We start from the raw sequence: 27,150 nt of genomic DNA on the forward strand, positions 1-27,150 counted from the left end.
CCACATAGGCGTTACAGGTCGGATTGGCACCGACTTTCATGACGCCTACGTGGCGTCACTGGTCGGGAAGGGGTTAACAACCCATGTGATGATCACATGACCTTGACATCACACAGATCCTGTCAGGACTCTGCAGGTGGAGATACATTAGACCCCCTTCCGCCCGCTCTATGGAGGTCCACTAAAACCAGCCCATAACATAGGTTCCTATTAACCCTCTCAGCACTTAGTGTGTAGGAGGCTAAAACACTCTGGCTTTACATCACTGACCGCAGTATGCGCAGTAACACGTATCTCCCTTCAAATACTATGTCAGTGGCTCTGTCACATGAGATGTTATAAATGTGCCCCTGCTGTGTACTGTGTAATGGATGTGTCTGACTGTACAGGAACATGGTATGATCATACCACAGCTCCTGGGCAGGGGAGTAGTATATACCGACATTACAGCATGGGATCACAGCTGACTCTTTCTTTGAGGTAAAACATTTCACTGCCTATTTTGAAACATATTTTACCTCACAGAATGAATCAGCTGTGATCCTGTGCTGTCCTATCTGTATACTCTCTTTTGCTTGCCCCCGGCCAGGAGCTGTGGTATGATCAGACCATGTTCCAAACACAACCATTACACAGTACACAGCAGGGGCACATTTATAAGATTATATCAGCACAGGAACATTGTTTTTAAACACATTTGTGGAGACACAGCATCGTATCTTAAATCAACTAGATGTCTATTTTTAACAAGCCAGGGAGAATAAACTGTTATCTAAATGCTGACTTTTGAATTTATGTGTTTTTTTCTAGTTGATCAAAAAGACAGATATTGTGCTCCTATCCTTGATGACTAGTGATATTTGCTGATATGCTAATTACACATTGTCTAGGCCAGCTAGTTTGTTGACTTTTAAAAAAGAGGAGGAAAAACTATGCAAATAAATCTCCATTCTTCTCCTTTACCTGTAAATACTGATTGAAGGACACTCACTAACCATAAAAAGAGGTTATATACCTCTGTGAGAGAGAGACCCAAAGTTTCAGTCAAAACATCCAAACATCCAAAGGAGCAGAGATAGGACAGCGGCTAAGACATCATGCCTCCATCAACAAAAACAAAGATTTATCATTCTACAGGATGCCAGTTTAGGGGACCTCTGCCCCGGCTGGAAGAATACAGATCTTCTCTATTGATGATCGTGAATCCATGGATACATTTGGAGAAAGCCAGGTTATGACCCTCCAGTGAACTGGTCTTATATTTAAATGGACTGTCATCTTCCTACGCTTGTCGCTATCTCCTCTCTGTGTGCATGCCACAGGTGGGATAGTCCGCCCTGGAAGATGAATCCAGGTTGCGACCCTTTGGTCAACTGCCCTTGTAACTGAATGGACTGTCATGTTTCCATGCTTCTCGTTACCTCTCTGTGTGCATACCAAAGGAGGGGTAATTGGCCCTGGAAGATTTGAAGTAACAGCTGATACTATCCCATCGAGTCAGCGGAAGGGTGAGACTCTGCAATGTGCATTGTCTTGGGTACTGTGCTGCGACTGTTCTATGTGTTATCTGCCTGTTTTGTGGTGCAATAAAGTATTGCCACACTGTTTAACCCTCACCCTGTGTTGTCTGAGTAGTGTTGCACCCACGGTACGGCACGGACGATCCCTGGTCCATGGTGGTTTCGGTTAGCGGACTGGGGCGCCCGCAGACCCCCCATGTATCCACAACATCCAATTGTGGAAGTCATTTTATATTCCAAGATCTATTGATTAAAATGTACTGTGTTTTTGGGAAAAGCTTTGCTTTAATAAGCTTGTCTGAAATGTAAACTGTTTTATAAAATTGGATTGGATTACAGATTGGTTTAAAAAACTAAATGAAAATGATACTTCAGTGAGCTATTGAATACATAGTTATTGTGTACTCTCCTGCCAGGTCTCTACATCTGACCACAGTAAACATAACCAGTCATAGGGACATGCGATGGCCACAGCCAATCAATGGCTAGACATCCACCATGGTCTGTGACCCTTTTAGTCTAAATTATTTGAAACAAACAGTTCAAAAGTATGGGTCAGAATCAAAGAGTTTCTTGTTCTGTGCTTGTACGTATTTACTTTTGTTGTACTGATATCTTTAGCAAATTTCTTTAGAAAACAGTCAAAAGGTTGTCAATAATACACTGTCATCTACAATACAGTGAGAGAGTGAGTTTACCCTCATTTAGATCACTGTACAGTGCATGGGATAAAACCTACATTCTAAAATGCTGACAGTCTAATCTGAAACCTGCAGAATGGTGAGCGCAGCTCTGTACTGTAATACAGGTTGCGGAAGAAGATAAGTAATAAAATATATTTACAAAATTTCTCAACTAAACAGGTAGCTAATTTGAATTGGAAAACTGAAAAATGGTATTCAAATATAAATATAAACTTTAGGTCTTTTTGTAAAAATAAACGTGAAGAAATGATAATATGAAACCATTGTTAACACTCCCATTATATTTTACCTCCAAAATCGCTATGCATCTGTCTTTTAAATTTATAGAACAGAAATCTGTAGAAATAGAATGCACAGGGAAGAGCACAGGACAGGAAACACTTTGATGCTGTCTCACTCTGCCCTTTTAAACTGTATTTGTTTCAAATAATTTAGACTGAAAGGGTCACTCAAGAAGGGCAGTGCTTAAGTCGTAAAGAGCCAGTAAATGGGAAGTGACAGATCTCTAGCAATTCCAGTCATTCACAGTTGAATAAATTGGCAGTGACAGCAAGACATTCGAGTGTTAACTTACCTCTCCAAAGCTTTTGCCATTGCTTCATATGCTTTTCCTAGCCCAACATTATCTCCAAGTTCTTTAGAAATCTCCATGTAACTGGTGAGAGACTGTAGATAAAATAAAGACACAATAGGTTTGCAACATATAAAAAGCAGCATACATCTAAAATGTCTTAAATAAAATAAAAATACTTAAATAGAGGTAGCATATGTGTTAAATCTGTGATTTTACTGAAAGGAAAATTACTGTACATGATAAAAGGAAGATTGGGTCTAAGACTATTCATCTCTTCACTCTGGATGTGGCTTTGTTTTAACATCAATATATTGTGTAAAGAACACATTAAATAGCTAGTATTAAATTATGCAAATTACATAAACAACATTTGTCAAGACCTAATTATTTTATTTTTCTTAAATAATTTCAAAACCCCATATAAAACAAAAACAGTGGTGCCATTCCAGCATAAGTGCAGCTATTTCCAGAGAGTGACGTCCCTTGTTGTGTCACGTGCCAGCTGCAACCAATGAATGGCCAATGATCAGCTGAAGCCACCCTGATGGAATATTGATGGGCTGCAGCCTGCATGTGACACAACTCCACATCACTCTCCGAAAACAGTGGCGCTTACATCGCTGGAACGGCACCGCTTCAGGAAGTGAGAATAGATTATTTTTATTTTAAATATTGTGTTGAAAGGATTAAGCTGGGGTTGTCCAGTACTGGACAAACCCCTTTACTTATTCAAAAATGATTTTAAATACTATTGGCAGCACTGCTTCCTGTTTGTCAAGTAAAAGTGAGCACAATTTTTAAGAATTCAGGGAGTAATTATCCTTTTCTTTTTTTACCTTTTTCATTTTTAAAATAGAAATTTAATTTGGGCACATTTTTTTAATGGGGTTAAACACATTATTTTGATGCTTCCTGCAGAAAACACTGGTTTACAGCCAAATTGGTTCATAGGCGAAAACAGTTGAACTTAACTAACTTTGTGGGGCTGAAAACGAATATGATGCTTAAATTTTCTGACTGGCTCTAATTTTCAATATCTAGAGGAGATTGTAATTACTTATGACACCTTTCATGCAGGCTTACAAAAACAAAAAAACTGTGTCTTCATTATTTCATCTTTATTTTTGCATTGTTAATAGCAAGTCTATTACATCATCTATGTAGTCTATTGAGCCTTCAGTATTCTATCACCTTAGGATGACCAATCAAAAATGCCAACTCAGTTCCAATGACATAATCCTGATAACAGTTGTATCTCCTACTTTTATAAATGCTCTCTCTGTAAGTTATACAGTTTTAGGATTTCTTAGCTAGTTTCTTACAATATTGACATGTTTCCATATGTTTTTACAGATATGTCTTGTTGCTGCATTAACAAAGTGAATTGTTTTTCTACATATATGGAAAAGTCATTTTTGCGTCACAAAAGTGTTTCACGTGCTGTCATGCAGAGGAAAGCGTAGGAAACACCCGATGTTCTGGGTGCCAAACCCAAACAGTAACACGGACTTCCTGGTTCAGGTCTGTGCACAAACACTAGGTGTTCAGTACAGAACCCAAACTTTACTGCTCAGGTTTGACCATCGGTACTGATCAGAACAGTGGTTCTTGTATGGTCCGCAACTGATGATGGCGGTTAACCACTCTGTTATGACCCCAATGGCAGAGGGTCTCAGGAATAATGCTAAGTCAGTAAATACAGAAAACCAGCTCATAGGGCAGTGGTAACTGGGCTGACCATATAACTAATCCTAGCACCACAAATACCAGCAGCCGGGGAACGTTCCTACGTTGATCCTAGACGTCTTGCGCCAGCCGGAGAGCTAACTACCCCTAGAAGGGAAAAGAAAGACCTTTCTTGCCTCCAGAGGAAATACCCCAAAAAGTTGGATAGAAGCCCCCCACAAATAATAACGGTGAGGTAAGAGGAAAAGACAAACATAAGAATGAGCTAGGAATTTAGCAAAGAGAGGCCCACTAGCTAATAGCAGAATATAGAAAGATAACTTATATGGTCAGCAAAAACCCTATCAAAAATATCCACACTGGAAATTCAAGAACCCCCGAACCGTCTAACGGCCCGGGGGGAGAACACCAGCCCCCTAGAGCTTCCAGCAAGGTCAGGAATCACATTTAGTACAAGCTGGACAAAAATGATAGCAAACAAATAACCCAAAAAACAAAGAAGCAAGACTTAGCTTAATTTAACACGAACCAGGACCAGCAAACAGAATGTGTCTGATAACACCGATGCCAGGCACTGGACTAAGGTTCCAGGAGGTTTATATAGCAACACCCCTGAAGTAACGACCCAGCTGGGTGCAGACAGAGGGAAGGAAATCCCAGAGTCATATCACTAGTAACCACTAGAGGGAGCAAAAAAAGTCTAATTCACAACACCACTCCCAGCATCTCCTTACCATTGTTAAGAATATACTAGGGGTTGAAGGTTCATAGGATACAAATGTATATTGTGCTGACCTAACATTGCAATTGATCACTGTACTAAGCTTGGTGATGTATTAATGTACTGATGGTGGTTCTGATGATCTATTCCTGTACTGTTGTTGGTTGTGATGCTGTATGCTGTATTTCTGTAATATCGTAGTACTATTGCTGTATTCATGTTCTGATGGGTGTTCTGGTGCTGTATTCATGTACTAAAGGGAGTTCTGGAGCTGTATTAATGAACTGAAGGGGTTTCTGGTGTTATATTCATGCACTGATGATGCTTCTGGTAATGTATTCCTGTGATGATAATGGTTCTGGTTATTTATTCCTTTACTTATGGTATTTCTGGTAATATATTCCTGCACTGATAATGTTTCTGATGCTATATTTGTATACTGTTGGTGGTTCTGGTAAAGAATTGAAGTATTGTTATTAGTTCTGATCATGGCTATGTTAACAAAATATTTTGTTGTCCAACAAGTTAAGGATTACTGCCTATTTTTATTTATTTTAGGAGCATACTAAATCCTAATAGTGTGTAATATAATCCACTGGCGGACAAAGACAGAAGAGGGCCCTTGTGCAAGAACAGTATATTGGCCCTTTAAAATCCAATAGCTCAACATAATGCACAATTTCACATGCTTTGTAGGTGGAAATGAGCACCCTTACTTCTTGGGCCCATGTGCAGCATAGGTTGCACTGATATGTCTGCCCTTAGTATAACCACTGTCAGGATTCGGCGATCATTAAAGATTTCCCGTGACCCACTTTCTGGGGACTGAGCAATGAAACATGGCACAGATATTAGTCCTTCTTCATATAGGTGCCACCTAGGGACACACACTTCTCCCATTTCTTTATGCAACTGTAAACACCTCATTTGTAGAAATCGACAGGTTGCTCCAAAAGCCACATTGTGACTTCGGAAATCAGAGTCTCATCATCTGGAAAATGCTTGCCCTTCAAAAATAACTTCATAGTTGAAGTCTGATGGTGCGAGGTCGGTTGAATAAGGGGGATGTGGTAGAATTTCAAAGCCACATGGAGCATGCTTCCATTAGGGCAACATGTGAGTTGTGAACTGGTGCACTGCCTTGCAGAATGCAGACAACTTTGGTGAGCATGCCACGTCTCTTGGTTTTGATGACTCCTGAAATTTCCACAGCAGTGAAGCATGGTATGCCCCAGTGATCATGGTACCCTTTGCTAGGAAATCCTTCAATATTACTCCGTGCTGGTCCAAAATACTGTGAGCATGACCTTGTCGGCCTAGGGTTGGGCACATGCCTTCTTTGGAGGTAGTGAGTCATGATGCTTCCATTGCACTGACTGAACTTTAGTTTCAGGATCAAAGTGATGGACCCAGCTTTCATCCTGTGTGATCAGTCTGTTGAAAAAGGCCTCCTGGTTTCCATGGCACATCGTCAATAGAGCAGGAGAGCATTCAACTCATTCATGCTTCTGAAAAGGTGTAAGCAGCCAGGGAACCCAGCGAACGGATACCTTATGCATGTGAAGATGGTCTTGTATGATTTTTTCCATGGACCCCACACTAATCTTGACATTTTTGGCTAGGTGGCGAATGGTTACGTGTCAATTTTCCAAAATGGAGACCTATACTTGCTGAATGGTGTGTTCATCAATAGCAAAGTGGGGTCGCCCTGGATTTGGAGCTGTTTATACTAGTCTGCCACATTTGAATTGACAATGCCAGTTCTTGAATACATCATATGATGGGGAATCATCACCATAAACCTCTTTCATCTTATCGAACGTCTACTTTGGTGTGCGGCTTTTCAATTAAAGGAACTTGATGACTGCTCTGTATACCACTGGGTCCATTACTAAACCTTACACCACTTCAGCACCTGTAAAATCAAGACCGTTATCAGTTGTGAGTTGCAAATTGGCACGGAACCTATAGAGACATTATTACACCTGTGCAGTTTCAGGGTCCTGTGATAAATAGAAGTGGGTCAGAGGAAATCTTTAATGAATGCCCCCTCGTATGACCACTCATATACGAATTTCATATTTGCCTACATGTGACAGTTGTTTTCTTTTTCTGCTTCTCTCAATGAAGCAGGGGCAGTAGTTTTTCACTGAACATTGCGAGAATCAGGAAGAGAAGATAGTTGGCATGTGACGCAAATCGAAAATGAGAAGTAACATGACTACTAATTAAACTACTTACGCTATGTATACAAGGAGGAGAAAATTTTTATTTTTGACCTGGATGCAGGAAAACCTAGATATGACTCTGACTTGGCCATTTTTTGGCATGATGCCTTGGTTACTATCTTTAATAGGCATATACCTGCATCACTGCAGTGTAAAATCTCAGCCTCTGGTTGCAAAGGGGCAAAGAACACACCAGAAAGTCATTTAAACTGTTTATAGCTACATAACAAATATGTGTAGCAAAATATAGTTACATAAGCTTCAAAGACATCATAAGTGTCTTATATGGGGTAAAGTTTATCTAGTGTACTCATTCATTCATATACTAATCATTTTAGTAATAAGTTATATTATATTAAATTGCATTCCAACTACCTAATAACTTTTGGCATAAATAAAACTAGAGGGGAGCCAAATTGTTTCCTCCATTATTATTTATTATTTGCCACAACGTGTCTGCGTATCACTACTCTTTGTATAAGTTACTCCATCACCTGTAAGTAACCCAGATGATAACAAGTAATTTAATCTTCTCTTTGACTTTGCGGCTCCACTGATTATATTGAAAGTTTATTTTGTTAAATCTGAAATTTTGAGGTTTTATGTTCTGGAAAACTATGCATGTCACTTTGCACAAACTTAGGCATTATGCATTCTAATGAATGGCGATGAGTAGAACTGTGATATATAACAATAGATATGATAAATCGAACACGGCACTCAGTTGCTATATATGCAATCCGCTACATGCTGCGTGTGAATTCTATATTTAATAACTACAAGCACAACATAAAAATAAATTCCTTTTTACCAAGCTGGCAATGGAAAACTATGTCAAAGAAAATTAGTAATACATTTCTTTGGTTTCTGGCAATGAAAATGTGCCCAGTCATTTCATAGTTCTTGAGCAGTAGAGCGCTGCTGCTGCAGTTACACCTCCAGAGCAGGATTCAGACAATCAACTGGAACATTAGTCAAAGTGATCCCAAGCTAACAATGTCTGACATGAGCTGCTGAAGTGTGCTGAGCAGCATGCTGAGACACTGCAAAAGAGGGAAATGTCAAAGCTGGAAGAAGGTATCTGCAGTCGTTTGATGATACACACATTTGTGTGCATTAATAGTTCTAATTCCCTATCACATAAAATGATACAAAATCTTCAAACAAATACTCATAGTAAATATAGTGCAGTATAAAACGGCATTTTAATCTCAAGTGCAGCTACTAGAAAATAGGTGTATTCTAAAAAATGTGTTTTTATGCTTCACATGTTAAAGTGATGATTTTAAGATATGTAGATATCTATGTGCATGTAGCACCAAGCACAGTATGAGAGTTAATACAATTATGGATGCTGTGCTATAAAATGGAAACTAGTCAAAAATAATATAAAACAGCCGAGCAAACTTGAAAACTAATGTTAAACATATTAATAAAATAAATTCAGTTCTCTTTCTATAGCTAAATCTATTTAAATAGGAATCAATGAAAAATATGTTTTTAAATTCACATCTTAAGGGGCAAATGCCTATTTATAAAAACAGGGAATTTACTGGGAGGTGAAGTTTTCAAGCTAATTTTGCTTGTGGCTGCGTTGTTTTTATTTCATACAGTTTATAACAGCGACACACAATTTGATGCTTCTTTAGATATAAAACTTCTGTCTAGAGATGCTTCTCCAACTAGTTGCGATTCTTTAGCAACTTTTCAAAAATGTTGCAATTCAAAATCTGGCTTAGGGTACGTTCACACAGGACTTTTTTGCTGCTTTTTTTTATGCTAATTTAGGTGCGTTATTTTGGTGCGTTTTTGGTGCGTTTTTTGGGTACGTTCACACAGGACTTTTTTGCTGCAGATTTTTGCTGCAGATTTTTGCTGCAGATTTTTGCTGCTTTTTTTATGCCAATTTTCAGCTGCTAGGACACCTCACAATGGCTCTTCACACCTCACAATGGCTCTTCACACCTTACTACCAGGAACTCCCTCACAATAGATCACAATCAGGACACCTCACAATGGCTCTTCACACCTCACAATGGCTCACAATGGCTCTTCACACCTCACTAACCACACCCCTAAGCTCTTGGCTGTGAGATCCCTTCCTGCTGGCCATGATTTTCTGCACAAAAAACGCAGCAAATAATGCTACATGCGTTTTTTCTGCGTTTTTTTCATCACCCATTCAAGTCAATGGGTGAAAAAACGCTGCAAAAACGCAGCAAAAACGCTGAAAGAAGTGACATGCCCTATGTCCAAAAAAAGCAGCAAAGCAGAAAATACTGATCAAACAAAAAACCAACGTGTGTGCATGAGATTTCTGAAATCTCATAGGCTTTACTGGTACTGTAAAAAGCAGCTGAAAATTAGCATAAAAAAAAGCAGCAAAAAAAAGCAGCAAAAAAGTCCTGTGTGAACGTACCCTTAGACTTCTTTGCATTCTAAACCACCGCAAAAAAAAATTCCCAACTACATTTATGAAGTAGCAAAAAAATTGTCCAAAGTACATATGAAGCTGGCACTTCAAATCAATATTGTAACCACCATCCTGATGACCATCATCACCAGAAATATGAAGAAATCCAGAATGTATAAAATATCCAATTTTTACTAATAATAGATTTAAAAAAAACAGAAATGTCTTACCGTGAGAGACGCCACAACATTCATTAAAGGAATTAACAGTACATCAACATGAGTATCTGAATGTAGTCAAGTATAGCAGCCAATAACCATCAGTGCTATTGCTATATAAATACTAAAACACTCAAGACATAGTATAATTCCCAACTAATGCTAAGCAAAGATAAATATTGCAGTGAAACAAACTGCAGTCAAAAAATAGGGTATGTGTGATATAGCTACCTGAAGGTATAAGTGGCGACTCCCCACCCCGATGCGCGTTTCACCGCCACATCCAGGGAGGTTGGCTACAGTGCCATGGATCTTAAATTTCTGAATAATATGTGCACATGTAGTCACAGGAACATCAAGCTGCTTGGAAATGGTCTTATAACTTTTACCTTTAACATGTTTGTCTATAATTTTCTTTCTAATCTCCTGAGACAACTCTTTCCTTCACTTCCTCTGGTCCATGTTGAGTGTGATACACACCATGTCACCAAACAGCACAGTGAGAATCTGTAGCCCTATATACAGGCCCACAAACTGATTCCAAGATTGTAGACACCTGTGATGCTAGTTAGTGGACACACCTGGTCTCCTCCATACATCTGTGACCTCGTCACCTGGTACTTACCTACATGCAACCTCCGATCCTCACAAGATCTCCTTCTCTACTCCCCTCTTATCTCCTCTTCCCACAATCGCATACAAGATTTCTCCCACACATCATCCCTTCTCTAACTCTCTACCACAGCATATCAGACTCTCGCCTACCATGAAGACCTACCTCTTACATGGTATTAGGAAATGGGCTATGTGAACTTTTGATCAGGGTCGTTTGGATGTTTTGGGTTGTCATTATGATTTAAAAAGAGAAAACAGTATTTGACAATAAATGGCTTCACCCAACCACTAACCATGAGGGGAGAAAAAGCTTTGGTGTTATCATTCATATTCTCTGAAAAAAGGCCAAGAAAGCAAAACTCCTGCCGAGGTATGTAAACTTTTGAGCACAACTGTATTTATCTAGGTTGTATTTGTCTGTTAATGGCCACAGCATGAATTTGCACCTACATATTACACTTTTACCAACAAGTGTACTACACCATGTTTTTGGTTTTGCAGGGAAAATTTTGCACAAAAGCCTTGATAAATCATAACCTCCGCAGGTCTAGTGCATTAAAACTGCCTTACCTCAGTCATTGTTTCTGTAACACAGTTTAATCATATCTCCTAATATTTTAATTTTCAATCACATAATATTTATGTTCCAAAACTGATAACTAGTTCACAGAACAGTGTAGAAAAAAGGGTCTGTAGAGTAGTATGGTTTAAGAAGAAAAGCATGAGTGGATGCTATGGAGGTAGCATGGTGGGTAGCACTGTTGCTTTGCAGCACTTGGGTTCTAGGTTGAAATCCCACCAAATACAAGATCTGTAAAGAGTTTATATGTTCTCCTCGTAAAGATATACTGATAGGAAATTTCGACTGTGAGCCCCAATGGGTACAGCGACAGCCGGGTACTGACGACAATGCTCATGAGCTCAGTGAGACCTGGCGACTCTGATGAGCACTGTCGACAGTACCTGTGATTAGCAGGAACTTTAGCGCTATTCACACATGCCGAAGCCAGATTCGGGGAAAAATGGACTACATCGGAGCACCAAGGGAACGTTTTTGCTAATTAATTGGTGAATGAAGGACAGTCTCTTATGTTTATTTCTCTCTTTTTATTTTTTAGGTATCAATTTCTGAACTACATTGGAGTTGGTGGATTATGGCGGACCTGAGTGGGGTCTTAATTTTTCAGTAAATTCATGTTCCAGGCATAGTGTGGGCGATTCTTTATTCAAATAAAGGTTTTTTTGTGTGTTTTTTATTACTGGGTTAGTAGTGGGGGTGTCTGAAAGACACCTCTCCATTACTAACTCCAGGCTTGATGCCAGTTGTGAGTTTTGACAAATCACAGCTGACAACAACCCCAATAACATTACCCTGACTGCCATCACACCAGGGTAATCGGGTAGAGCCGGGCAAAGAGTCAGAATTGCTGCATCTAATGGATGAGCCAATTCTGAGGCGGCTGTGGGCTGGTATTTTTAGGCAAGGAAGGGCCCAATATCCATGGACCTTCCCAGCCTGATATCAGCTCACAGCTGTCTGCTTTACCTTTGTTGGTTATCAAAAAATAGGGGGGGACCGAACGTTGTTTTTTTCATGTGTTTATCTATTAACTTAATACATGTACAGTACACTACACAAGCAAAGCACTGATTAGGTATCTCACAAATATCTTTATCTACTTCATATTTATAGATCTCAATCTTTGCACATCTTTAACACCTAAACATCTGTCATTTCTATTCTACATTCTATTCTAGTACGTGTAACATGGATGGTGCACACAGACGGCACACGCATGCCACACACGTACACACAGATAGCACAGGTACTGCTTTTTCCACCCCCGGAAATACTAGATCGCGTAAAGGAGGCCTAAGACTGAACAGTATGGACAATGATGGGAGCCTGCAAGGACTGTGAGTGACAAGCTCTGTGTTACTTTCAATTCAATTATATGTCCAGTATGTGCATAGGTGGATTCACTAGCTTCACAAATGTCCAATAATAAAATAATAACAGTAAATAGCAGTAACATAAAAGGCCTCCTATCTCTATGCTGGAAAAGATTAAAAATGCACTGGTTGGCCGGCCCTCTTTTATACTGGCTGTAATAGTTATCTTTGATTAGTTGAGGTAGACCATATGATGTGATCACTGAGTCATTAGCAGGGTGTGAAATTGTGCCACGTATATTTTATTTTTGGGTGATCTTTGCGAATTGAATGGTAGAGTATTCAAAGTCGATTCTCTGAGTATCCACTGGCTATCTTTATGGATAGTATGAATACAATAGTCATTTTTTTATCATGTTATATGTAAAATATTTATGTATCTTTTATGTATGCTACATTGTTGAGGTGTATGTGGTCTCTTGAGTGTGAATGTGGAGATTTAGTTACTGAGACAGGCAGACGCAAGAACTCAAACATATTATTAGAGAACGCCGAAGACACTCGGATAGCACCAGCACATGCTGAGATAACGCCTTGTCTGAGCACGTTCGTGCGTCACTACTCAGCATGTCTTTGGAGTGTAGGAAGAAAACCAGAGTGCCCACAGGAAACCCATGCAAAGGCTAGTAGAATATACAAAGATCTTAAGGATCTTGATGATGTGACTCTTACACTGGTAGTAAACACTGCAATATTCCCAAGCAATGGTTAGACAGGTCATATTTAGATCCTATATTTTCCCAATTAATTAAAAAGAAACAGAGATATTTTGAAATATCATGCTCATTTGGCCGACATGAAGTACTAAGATGGATGCAAACATTGAATATATGAAATTTGTACTGTATATAATATTCTTATAAAAATGAAGGTACTTAGTGAATAAATTGGTCAATTTATGAGAGCCCATGAGTTGCGACAATGCGTACCTTTCTGTAATGGGACCCTAACCCAAAATGTATCAAACATGCTTCTCTAAGGCTAAAAGCCTTCAAATTTAAAGGACAGTAGAATGCAGAACCAACTAAAACAGCCTTAGGTTGATGGGAGGAGTGAATAGTCAGTTATAAAGGCAGTCACCACCTCCAATACTATACTACAGTACAAAAAAATAAAACTGACCAGCACCTCTGAATAGAATAAAGCATGAACAGGTGCAAGCTCCTATGACTGCATAATATACAAACAAAGAATACAGCAGCACTTTGTAAGCGCTAAGATGTATGCAAACAATGAACATATGAAATTTGAATTTGGACTGCATTACTGCTACATAGAGTATACTCATTGCTCTACAGTACGCGGTGTAAATTATGACAAATGTAGTACAATCACTAACTGGAGTACTTTTCTTTCAGTTGCATATGAACGCTGAAATATGCGCTACATTCATTACAAGGTTCATGCCTCTTAATGGATTTATGGATTTGACGCATCTTACTGTAGCGCACAAAGACTACTGCGCAAAACACCAGTTTTGATAAATCAGGGCATATGTCTGTTCATCATCTTGAACCTCCTCTACCACAATTTTTAGAATGTTTTTTGTAATTTTACTTCCACATAAAAGCTATTCTGACTACTATTTGTATAACTACCTTGGATTCTTTTTTATTCTAAACTTCATCATACTAGAATTATTCAGATACCATTAAGCCCACTCTTTTACAAATTCATAATTTTCTGCACTATAACTACTATTACATTTCTTTTAAATACAACTAGAAGTATGACCAATACTTTAAAGAGTCTATCATTTGTTTTTTGTAGCCACTGGGCATTTTAATGGCATAACTCCCCACCAATAAAATGTAATTATCACTGGAACTGAAATGTTCCCAAGAGGAGAACAGCTAATGCAATATACCACATAAAGCCCTACAATAGTTCATCACACTAACACAAAATGTGCCGCTAACGGGTATTCCTGGTTATCAAGTAGCATTTCAATGCTGAACTGTATGCTAATTCACTTAGCATACCAGACCAATCTGAATAATATAATCATATTATTAATGACCACACTTTGCTGCTTACACTGAGACTGACACCCTATCAGCTTTACTCAACTGCATCAAAAGATTATGCGTAGAAGAAGCAGGTCACATCTTGTACATTACCTTGATCAAAACTGCAACTCACTTCCTCAAAGAAGCTAATGAGGTTATTATGGCATGACCTATTGCACATATCATTAATATTATTGTACTTTGTGGGAAACCTGAAATAATGGGTGCAGAAAATGTACACACAATTGACCCATAAAATACCAATTTTAAATAAGACTATATTTTCAAATAAAACAATATTTATATGAGCAACATTATACCGCTCACTGTCAGTAACTGATACAAACACATTAGTATATAAGTATCAAAACTGGTGCAATGAAAAGGGCGCATATAGGAAGAGACCTGTGCCTGCAGGGCAGCAGGTGGGGAGAAGCTGCCAAGGACCCGCCAGTCCAATTAGTCTCAAGCACTGCTCAGTGGTTAACGACTGTTCAAATTTTAATAAATCCCTTTACTTGCTCTGCCAATAGAATTATTATTTATTTTCACAGCGCCATTGATTCCATGAAACATGATAAGGGGTTACATACAAATGGAATAACGGACTCCCAGGTGTTTGGAGGGAAAGATAGAAAATTAGCGCTAGCAGTCTCATATAGCAGACTATGGTTAAGATGGTCTAGTCGAAATGAGTCAGCCTATGGGGTGTCAAGTGGTATGCCAGCATGTCATTTCTTATGAAGAATTGAAAAACATGAAGTTTTACTTACACAGCCACAGCTGGAGAAATTCCTTATTCCTTGTTCATTGGGCAAGGGTCATGTAAGTGTGGAGGACAAAAGAAGGTCTTGGTAGGACCGTAGACTTCTTGTTGGAAGATATTGGGAGATTAGTTCCGAGATATACAACGGAGACAGATTATGGACAGCTTTCTAGGTCAATGTTAGTAGTTTGAACTGAATATGCTGGGGAATTGGGAGCCAAAGTAGGGATCTGTAGAGGAGAGAAGCAAAGGAGTAGCGAGGAGAGAGGTAGATTAGTCAAAGAGCAGAGTAAAGGACAGACTGGAGAGGTGTGAGCAGCGATTTGGCCTGATGGTAAGGGGAATCTTCACATCTAGTTCAACATGCACATCCAGTGGAAGTGTATTGCGGTGCACAGACACATTGGGTCCACGCGCCACAATATACTCTGCCAGCCAATCAAAGGCCAGCAGCAGATGTCGATGTGCATGTGAAGGGGTGCCTGGCAGTGATATCACACACTCTCGTCACATGCTGGCTTCACAAGAGGACGCGCGCGGCGGGGGAGCAAATGAAAGGTGATTTTTTTTTTTTAAATCAGTGATCATACTAGTACATGGATTACTGTCGAGTGAATTATGCTTTATGGATGACTATGGGGGTGCATTATATTTTATGGATGACTATGGGGTGCATTATAATTTATGGATGACTATGGGGTGCATTATACTTTTTGGATGACGGTGGGTGCATTTTACTTTATGGAGGACTATGGGCATGCACTATACTTTATGGATGACTATGGACTGTGCATTATACATGGATGACAATGGGCTGTGCAGTATATTATATGGAGTACTATGGGACACATTACACTATATGGAAAACTATGGGGGTGCATTATTCTTCTTGTATGGAGCCTTATGACTTCTATTTATGGAGTGGAAGGGAACACAAGATGACTGTCAATCTTCCTCGTTCTAGGGCTCCATGCAAGATCTCGCCTCATGGGGTAAGGATGATTCTGAGAAAGGTCAGGAATGAACCCAGAACTACATATATAGTGATATCTAATATAGTGATGGTCGATTATATCTGCACATATTAACTTACAGAATCAAAACTTGAACCAAATCAAGTGGCAGAACAGTCACAATGAAAACCAAAAATCAGAGCTTTGGTTGCCATTGTGAAGATTTCCATGGACATATCCATTAATATATCATCCTGCAATGATAACCAAGACTTCATAGTGTCATATCCATTGAGTACATTTAAAGTGTGGATTGCTCCCTGGTAGAGATGAGCGAACCCAAACGGTAAAGTGTCCGGTACTGAACCCCAAACATGGACTTCTAAATGGAAGTCTGTGCTACTGTTTGGGTTTGGCACCCAAATAAAGCTTGTTGAAAGGCTGCAGTGCAGCCCTTCTGGGGTGGCTTCAGGCTGATATTTGTAGGTTGGGAATGGCCATGGGAATTTCCAGCCTATTAATATAAGCCTGCAGCTTCCATCTTTCACTTAGCTGATTATTAAAAATAGGGGGGACCCCATGCCGATTTTTTACATTTATTTATTACTAATAAATAAGTGATATATACTAATAAATAAATGAAAAAAAATGACATTGGGCTCCCTTATGTTTTATAACCATCCAAGGGAAAGTAGACAGCTGTTAGCTGTTATGCTGGGACGGGGGCAATATCCACTGACCTTCCCAGCTTATGAATATCAGCCCCCAGTTGTCTGCTTTGTTTTTGTTGGTTAATAAAAACAGGGGGGCCCTAAAAAAAACTAAGTGGGGTCCCCCCTATTTTTAATAATGAATTAAGGCAAAGCAGACAGCTGAGGGCTGATATTAATAGGCTGGAAAGAAGGCTAGAGATAGAGCCGAGGCTAAGCACCAGAATTGGCTCATCTAATGGATGCGCCAGTACTGGGGCAGCTGAGGGATGGTCTTACTAGGCTGAGAAGGGGACAATATCCATGGCCAGCCTATTAATATCAGCCCCCAGCTGTATGCTTTGCCTTAGTTGGTTATTAAAAATAGGAGAGACACCATGTCATTTAACCAGAAATTGCATGTAGGATAGCTGCGGAGACACCATCACGTGTTTCTCAACGCAAGCAGTGAATAGCCAGACCTTTCCCCAGGAAGGAACAACCACAGGAAGGGCAGCATCCAATAAAGGAAAACATCCAATACAGGAAAACCACCTATGCCAAGCATGGTATCCATCCACAGACAGCTGTTTCGGGGTGTTTGCCCCTCATCAGTGTGGAGTAGGAATCTGGCTATTAGGAGCAGTGCCTAGTAAAAGGCTGTGAAGGAACAGATGATTGGCCTCGGGGAGACCAAAACATCCAACACCGCGGAGACACCATCACGTGTTTCTCAACGCAGTGATCCAGAACACTGCCCCCATCCCTTATGGGAAATATGCAAATGCATGTAGGATAGCTGCGGAGACACCATCACGTGTTTCTCAACGCAAGCAGTGAATAGCCAGACCTTTCCCCGGGAAGGAACAACCACGGGAAGGGCAGCATCCAATAAAGGAAAACATCCAATACAGGAAAACCCCCTATGCCAAGCATGGTATCCATCCACAGACAGCTGTTTTGGGGTGTTTGCCCCTCATCAGTGTGGAGTAGAAATCTGGCTATTAGGAGCAGTGCCTAGTAAAAGGCTGTGAAGGAACAGATGATTGGCCTCGGGGAGACCAAAACATCCAACACCGCGGAGACACCATCACGTGTTTCTCAACGCAGTGATCCAGAACACTGCCCCCATCCCTTATGGGAAATATGCAAATGCATGTAGGATAGCTGCGGAGACACCATCACGTGTTTCTCAACGCAAGCAGTGAATAGCCAGACCTTTCCCCGGGAAGGAACAACCACGGGAAGGGCAGCATCCAATAAAGGAAAACATCCAATACAGGAAAACCCCCTATGCCAAGCATGGTATCCATCCACAGACAGCTGTTTTGGGGTGTTTGCCCCTCATCAGTGTGGAGTAGAAATCTGGCTATTAGGAGCAGTGCCTAGTAAAAGGCTGTGAAGGAACAGATGATTGGCCTCGGGGAGACCAAAACATCCAACACCGCGGAGACACCATCACGTGTTTCTCAACGCAGTGATCCAGAACACTGCCCCCATCCCTTATGGGAAATATGCAAATGCATGTAGGATAGCTGCGGAGACACCATCACGTGTTTCTCAACGCAAGCAGTGAATAGCCAGACCTTTCCCCGGGAAGGAACAACCACGGGAAGGGCAGCATCCAATAAAGGAAAACATCCAATACAGGAAAACCACCTATGCCAAGCATGGTATCCATCCACAGACAGCTGTTTCGGGGTGTTTGCCCCTCATCAGTGTGGAGTAGGAATCTGGCTATTAGGAGCAGTGCCTAGTAAAAGGCTGTGAAGGAACAGATGATTGGCCTCGGGGAGACCAAAACATCCAACACCACGGAGACAACATCACGTGTTTCTCAACGCAGTGATCCAGAACACTGCCCCCATCCCTTATGGGAAATATGCAAATGCATGTAGGATAGCTGCGGAGACACCATCACGTGTTTCTCAACGCAAGCAGTGAATAGCCAGACCTTTCCCTGGGAATGAACAACCACGGGAAGGGCAGCATCCAATAAAGGAAAACATCCAATACAGGAAAACCACCTATGCCAAGCATGGTATCCATCCACAGACAGCTGTTTCGGGGTGTTTGCCCTTCATCAGTGTGGAGTAGGAATCTGGCTATTAGGAGCAGTGCCTAGTAAAAGGCTGTGAAGGAACAGATGATTGGCCTCGGGGAGACCAAAACATCCAACACCGCGGAGACACCATCACGTGTTTCTCAACGCAGTGATCCAGAACACTGCCCCCATCCCTTATGGGAAATATGCCAATGCATGTAGGATAGCTGCGGAGACACCATCACGTGTTTCTCAACGTAAGCAGTGAATTGCCAGACCTTTCCCCGGGAAGGAACAACCACGGGAAGGGCAGCATCCAATAAAGGAAAACATCCAATACAGGAAAACCACCTATGCCAAGCATGGTATCCATCCACAGACCGCTGTTTCGGGGTGTTTGCCCCTCATCAGTGTGGAGTAGGAATCTGGCTATTAGGAGCAGTGCCTAGTAAAAGGCTGTGAAGGAACAGATGATTGGCCTCGGGGAGACCAAAACATCCAACACCACGGAGACAACATCACGTGTTTCTCAACGCAGTGATCCAGAACACTGCCCCCATCCCTTATGGGAAATATGCAAATGCATGTAGGATAGCTGCGGAGACACCATCACGTGTTTCTCAACGCAAGCAGTGAATAGCCAGACCTTTCCCTGGGAATGAACAACCACGGGAAGGGCAGCATCCAATAAAGGAAAACATCCAATACAGGAAAACCACCTATGCCAAGCATGGTATCCATCCACAGACAGCTGTTTCGGGGTGTTTGCCCTTCATCAGTGTGGAGTAGGAATCTGGCTATTAGGAGCAGTGCCTAGTAAAAGGCTGTGAAGGAACAGATGATTGGCCTCAGGGAGACCAAAACATCCAACACCGCGGAGACACCATCACGTGTTTCTCAACACAGTGATCCAGAACACTGCCCCCATCCCTTATGGGAAATATGCCAATGCATGTAGGATAGCTGCGGAGACACCATCACGTGTTTCTCAACGTAAGCAGTGAATAGCCAGACCTTTCCCCGGGAAGGAACAACCATGGGAAGGGCAGCATCCAATAAAGGAAAACATCCAATACAGGAAAACCACCTATGCCAAGCATGGTATCCATCCACAGACAGCTGTTTCGGGGTGTTTGCCCCTCATCAGTGTGGAGTAGGAATCTGGCTATTAGGAGCAGTGCCTAGTAAAAGGCTGTGAAGGAACAGATGATTGGCCTCGGGGAGACCAAAACATCCAACACCGCGGAGACATCATCACGTGTTTCTCAACGCAGTGATCCAGAACACTGCCCCCATCCCTTATGGGAAATATGCAAATGCATGTAGGATAGCTGCAGAGACACCATCACATGTTTCTCAACGAAAGCAGTGAATAGCCAGACCTTTCCCCGGGAAGGAACAACCACGGGAAGGGCAGCATCCAATAAAGGAAAACATCAAATACAGGAAAACCACCTATGCCAAGCATGGTATCCATCCACAGACAGCTGTTTCGGGGTGTTTGCCCCTCATCAGTGTGGAGTAGGAATCTGGCTATTAGGAGCAGTGCCTAGTAAAAGGTTGAACACCCTTTATTGGATGCTGCCCTTCCCGTGGTTGTTCATTCCCGGGGAAAGGTCTGGCTATTCACTGCTTGCGTTGAGAAACACGTGATGGTGTCTCCGCAGCTATCCTACATGCATTTGCATATTTCCCATAAGGGATGGGGGGCAGTGTTCTGGATCACTGCGTTGAGAAACACGTGATGGTGTCTCCGCGGTGTTGGATGTTTTGGTCTCCCCGAGGCCAATCATCTGTTCCTTCACAGCCTTTTACTAGGCACTGCTCCTAATAGCCAGATTCCTACTCCACACTGATGAGGGGCAAACACCCCGAAACAGCTGTCTGTGGATGGATACCATGCTTGGCATAGGTGGTTTTCCTGTATTGGATGTTTTCCTTTATTGGATGCTGCCCTTCCCATGGTTGTTCCTTCCCGGGGAAAGGTCTGGCTATTCACTGCTTGCGTTGAGAAACACGTGATGGTGTCTCCGCAGCTATCCTACATGCATTTGCATATTTCCCATAAGGGATGGGGGCAGTGTCCTGGACCACTGCGTTGAGAAACACGTGATGGTGTTGGATGTTTTGGTCTCCCTGAGGCCAATCATCTGTTCCTTCACAGCCTTTTACTACGCACTGCTCCTAATAGCCAGATTCCTACTCCACACTGATGAGGGGCAAACACCCCGAAACAGCTGTCTGTGGATGGATACCATGCTTGGCATAGGTGGTTTTCCTGTATTGGATGTTTTCCTTTATTGGATGCTGCCCTTCCCGTGGTTGTTCCTTCCCGGGGAAAGGTCTGGCTATTCACTGCTTGCGTTGAGAAACACGTGATGGTGTCTCCGCAGCTATCCTACATGCATTTGCATATTTCCCATAAGGGATGGGGGCAGTCTTCTGGATGACTGCGTTGAGAAACACGTGATGGTGTCTCCGCGGTGTTGGATGTTTTGGTCTCCCCGAGGCCAATCATCTGTTCCTTCACAGCCTTTTACTAGGCACTGCTCCTAATAGCCAGATTCCTACTCCACACTGATGAGGGGCAAACACCCCAAAACAGCTGTCTGTGGATGGATACCATGCTTGGCATAGGCGGTTTTCCTGTATTGGAGGTTTTCCTTTATTGGATGCTGCCCTTCCCGTGGTTGTTCCTTCCCGGGGAAAGGTCTGGCTATTCACTGCTTGCGTTGAGAAACACGTGATGGTGTCTCCGCAGCTATCCTACATGCATTTGCATATTTCCCATAAGGGATGGGGGCAGTGTTCTGGATCACTGCGTTGAGAAACACGTGATGGTGTCTCCGCGGTGTTGGATGTTTTGGTCTCCCCGAGGCCAATCATCTGTTCCTTCACAGCCTTTTACTAGGCACTGCTCCTAATAGCCAGATTCCTACTCCACACTGATGAGGGGCAAACACCCCGAAACAGCTGTCTGTGGATGGATACCATGCTTGGCATAGGTGGTTTTCCTGTATTGGATGTTTTCCTTTATTGGATGCTGCCCTTCCCGGGGAAAGGTCTGGCTATTCACTGCTTGCGTTGAGAAACACATGATGGTGTCTCCGCAGCTATCCTACATGCATTTGCATATTTCCCATAAGGGATGGGGGCAGCGTTCTGGATCACTGCGTTGAGAAACACGTGATGGTGTCTCCGCGGTGTTGGATGTTTTGGTCTCCCCGAGGCCAATCATCTGTTCCTTCACATTTAACCAGCAATGGCAAAGTAGACAGCTGGGAGTTGATATTAACAGGTTGGGAAGGTCCATGGATATTGGCCCCTTTCCACCATAAAAATACCAGCTAACAGCTGTCTGCTTTCCATTGGCAAGTTATTAAAAATGGAGGGTGTAGCTTTTTAAATTTATCTATTTATTATTTTTCATTTATTTCTTAGTAAGAAATAAATGAAAATAACGGGGTCCCCCTATTTTTAATAACCAGTTAAGGGAAAACAGAAAGTAGCGGGAGAATATTAATAGCCGTGGAATGCCCATGGTTATTGGGCCATTCCCAACCTACAAATATCAGCCTGCAGCTACCCCAGAAGTGGCGCATCATATTTCATACGCCAATTCTGGCGCTTAGCCTTGACTCATCCCGATTGCCCTGGTGCGGTGGCAATCGGGGTAATTATTGGGGGGTTGATGTCAGCAGCTGGCTGACACCAAGCCCAGGGGTTGGTAATGTAGAGGTGTCAGTCATAAAACAAAACCCCACACACATACAAAAACCTTTATTTGAATAAAGACCCCCCTCAAAAAGATAAGAAAGTAGTAAACACACAAACACACACAGAAAAGTATTTTACTTATTAAAACAATTACCCTCTTTGACCAATTTAAACGTGATACCCAGTGGCTGTCACCGGTGGTGACTTCAGTAATTTTGCCAATATAAGCAGTCAAGAGTGGTGCACACTATAGGAAGAGGTGCCTGATGAACAATATAATAGAGACAAAATGGTAATCTTTGGCACTCAAAAAACATTTTTGTCTCTTCAGTAATTTTGCCGTCAGTCAGAGCCACTGTTTCCCAAGCTGTCACACAGAGGACTGCATGGGAACTGCTGGCTGTTCGGGCCCCCCATTTACTTAAATAGGGTTCAGCTTCGAGATCCAGCTCGAGTACCGTACTGGTACCCGAACTGAACTTTTTTCTAAAGTTTGGCTCATCCCTACTCCCTGGCTGGATACAAACATATAATGCATTCATGCAGCTAAAGAAGCAAACAGTAAAACAATCAAAACTAAAATAAGGTAAAACCATATAAGAACAGTTTAGTGTCTGAGCACGTGTGGCATACTCAAACTCCTTCTTACAAATTGATGTCACAAATATCTATTAAAGAAAATTTATTTTGATAAAAATAATAAGAAGTCTAATATCAATACCCAGTGAAGCGGAGTATCTCATGAAATGAAGAAAAAGTAATTTTTGAATTACAATTCACATTGAGGAATGTTTCTCGAAATAAACCAAAATAACAAAAAAAATTCAACCTTGCTTTATGTCATAAATGATACATTTTCACAATAAAATAGTCCGAACCCTTCTCATTGAGTTTCTCCAACATCAACCTGCATTTATGAATTCAAACATCTATGTGTGTATATATACGCACTTTTAATATCAGCTCAGACATGCTGAAAATACAAAATAAGTGTTTCATATAACAAATATAATAATACCAGGAAAGGAAAAAGCTATGTTATGATGTGCATTTCCTACAAAGTGACACGGAATATACATGGGAAATCACAGAATAAAAATAATACCAAGAAGAACAATGTATTATTTATTCGCTTTCTGACCATCTCTCTTATAATAAAAAAAATATATATGTGTGTGTCGGAAGCAATTTATCAAGCCAACCTCACTACTGAAGGTGGGAAGCAGACTGGCAATATTAACTAGTATATGGAGAAACATATATTTACAATGAACTGAGATATATGTTTAACTTTACTCTTCATATACTATCAAACCAGAAATGCTACAGAAAATGGATGGTTTACTCCTTTCTTTCTGACAGATGTGACAAAGACGAAAAATGCGATTCCTGCCAAGAGCTTTTATCAACTATGTCATAACAACTAGTAATAAGTGTAAATAATAGATGGCCAAGACCTAGTGGGAACCGGTAGCAATACTAAACATTGTTAGGTGCCTGCTGATAGGGGTTTGCGAGAGCCGCAATCCCTTGACTTCCCAGTAGAGTTTTGGCCTGACAATAAACAACAGTTTAATACTTTATCTAATCCCAGCCAGGAGGTGAGTTCAGCAGCGAGCTTCTGCAGATGTTCACATCCAATAATCTATCCATAATTGATGAAACAGGGAGGTCAGATGTAATGGCTTCTACTTTTCCAGCAACAAATAAATGGTTATTGACAAAACAAGCCAGTGTCGGGCGGAGAGTCGAGCAGTGACAAGCATAGGATGGTACTGAAGCTGGCTGAAAGAAGAAACCAGGCTCTTCATCTCCACAATTCTACATGTTGATGTACAGAAGGATAAAAAGGCCAAATAGTCACCCTGAAGACATAAAGAGCAAACGTAGAGAAGACAATGAGAGAACAAAGGGAGGAAGCAAGAAGAAACAGACTGTTGGGAACATAGAGGCAGGTATGCATGAGCACACTTCTAAGACATGCATCGGCTTGGCAGGACTGTGATCACACACCTAGGTGGCTTTTTATTTTATTCAGTTGGATATTCTGTCATTTCTGTGCTCTATAACTTGTTGGATAAAAATGGCTTTTTTTTCAAATTTACAATTGCAGAAACATCTAGTTATATTGTGTGACTAAAAATAAAATTCTGCATGCCCGCCACCGTAAAATAGAATGTACTATTAATATGACAGTTTAGTTAAACTTTAATGCAGCTTGTAGTCTGTTATGGGGAAATGGTAAAATAACAATAAAAATAATTACGTAATAAAATGGGAAGATATTGGTGTAATTAAATGCCTGATTAGCTCTTTATGGGAATTCTAAATCTTTGGATTTCCTATGCAAGTGTAATTGTTTTTAATGTGGGAGAATTTTAGCAAGACTTCGGAATATAATTTATTTAAAGTTGCCATTTTGTGTTAGATATAATAATGCGGTACATTTTATTCTTGCCATTAAATACTAATTATTTTATCTTGTCCCCAATAGTTCACAACTAATGACACACTATAAGTTAACGGAGAGCAGATTTTTGTTGTAATTTCTGAAATTTGTAAAAACTAATGGCATAAAAAACAATGAGCGACACTGCAGGTCCAGTTGGAAATGAAATAAAAAGTGGGAATTGAGACATTAAATATTTCTCAGTAATTGATGAGAATGCTGTAAGATGTGCACAAACTTTAGAAGTATTGAGTTGCAGATAAGTAATGATGCCCTATCTTTCTTAATAGCATTGGTGAGAAGTAAATCAAAATGACAGAACTCACATGCTCCGCATTTAATCCATAGATTCCAATTAACTATAGTATTTCAAGGGGCTAATACTCAGAATAGTGGGACAAAGAGAATGCTAACAGCACCTAAGTGAGACTAAATAAAGAGAAGAAATAATTAATAATAAAACAATAAAATTTACTCCATATATGAGAATTAATATATTCTTCAAACTAACGCAGGAGCTTACCTAGGTATTAGCAATATGACTTATAGAAAATATGGTACTTCAAGTCAGATTATATAGGCCAAGATCATGCTGCAAGCACACACAATAAAACCTCTTCAAATAAAAAGGGTAATAAAGTATTGCCTTTCAGTATATAATTGCATGCCCTGTGACAGGCCTAGACCATGCTATGCTGTAAGCACACTCAATAAAATGCTTTCAAATAAAAATAATACGGTAAATACATCATTATACACTGACAGATTGCTCCAAGGCAAACAACGCATTATATGAAATCATTTTGTCCTATTAGAATTATTTTGAAGAAAATTGTAATTGGACACAATCATTCATTTTTTCCATACTACTACTTATAATAACAATACATGAATGTGTCTATTCATTATCAGCTCACATACCAAATTATTATGCTACTAGCAGCATGGTGGGGCACAGGTCCAGACTGAATCTGCCACACCGGGCAGCTTCATGGTGGGCCAAATCCAATGAGGGCAATTTTGCCTGGAAACACTGGAGGGAGCAGGTGAACGAGGGCCACATCCCATCTCGAGTGTCTAGGTCAGGGGAAAGCAGCTCAAGAAGAGGTATCTCGGACCTGCAGGAGTAGAAAGTGGAAAGGAGAAGATGGAAGGAAAGAAGTAAAGCAAGCGGGAAACACAGTCCGAAAGCCAGGAAGGGAGTAAAGTAGAAAGCAGAGGAACAGGACGATGGAGCAAAAAAAGAAAAACTTAGAGGGGCAAAGGGATGGGGGGCCTCATCTCAGCCAGAGAGAGGAGATACTGCTCACAAGTTCCAATAAACATATAGGGAAAAGTTTTTATAAGTTTCTCCTATAACAATCATTAAGGCGGGGCATAGAGGGATGAATGGGCAGGGCAGTGTAATTGGTCCACAGGCTGAAATGTGTGACCGGTATCTAATGTGTGAGTGACATGTGTGTTATCTACAGTATATAATGTGTGAGTGACATGTGTGTGACATGCCAATCCACTATGGAATTCCCATACACCATTGATAAGTATGTGCTACTCGGCAGGGCCTCTCACTAGGTGCAGAAGCAGTAGAAAATCCAAAGATGTCTGAGGCAACAAAAAGATCCTTGTAAGAATCTATTCTTTACTCCAAATATTTAAAACATTTCAGCAGTGAGGAAACAAAATATAGCAACATTTCTGCCATAAGACCTATCTGAAGTCTAAAATACATTTTCAGACATGTATCTAATGCATGAGTGACATCTGTGTCATGTATATAATGTGAGAGTTGTCATGTATCTAATGTGAGTAATGTCTGTGTCATGTATCTCATGTGTGACTGACGTTTGTGAAACATATCTAATGCACAAGTGACGTCTGTGTGATTTATCTA

At 40.9% G+C, this 27,150-nt stretch overlaps 1 protein-coding gene across 5 annotated transcripts in view; it reads right to left on the bottom strand.

Moving 5' to 3' along the window:
* The window catches only part of TTC29 (tetratricopeptide repeat domain 29), a 349,015-nt gene that overhangs the window by 164,170 nt on the left and 157,695 nt on the right, over positions 1-27,150 (bottom strand). For all 5 annotated transcript variants that reach the window (XM_077279296.1, XM_077279292.1, XM_077279295.1 and 2 more), the window contains exon 8: positions 2,799-2,890. In XM_077279296.1, the coding sequence (XP_077135411.1) occupies positions 2,799-2,890 (92 nt within the window). The remainder of the gene's footprint in view (positions 1-2,798; positions 2,891-27,150) is intronic.

The sequence above is a fragment of the Ranitomeya variabilis genome, chromosome 1 (assembly GCF_051348905.1).
Source record: "Ranitomeya variabilis isolate aRanVar5 chromosome 1, aRanVar5.hap1, whole genome shotgun sequence".
Lineage (NCBI taxonomy): Eukaryota > Metazoa > Chordata > Amphibia > Anura > Dendrobatidae > Ranitomeya > Ranitomeya variabilis.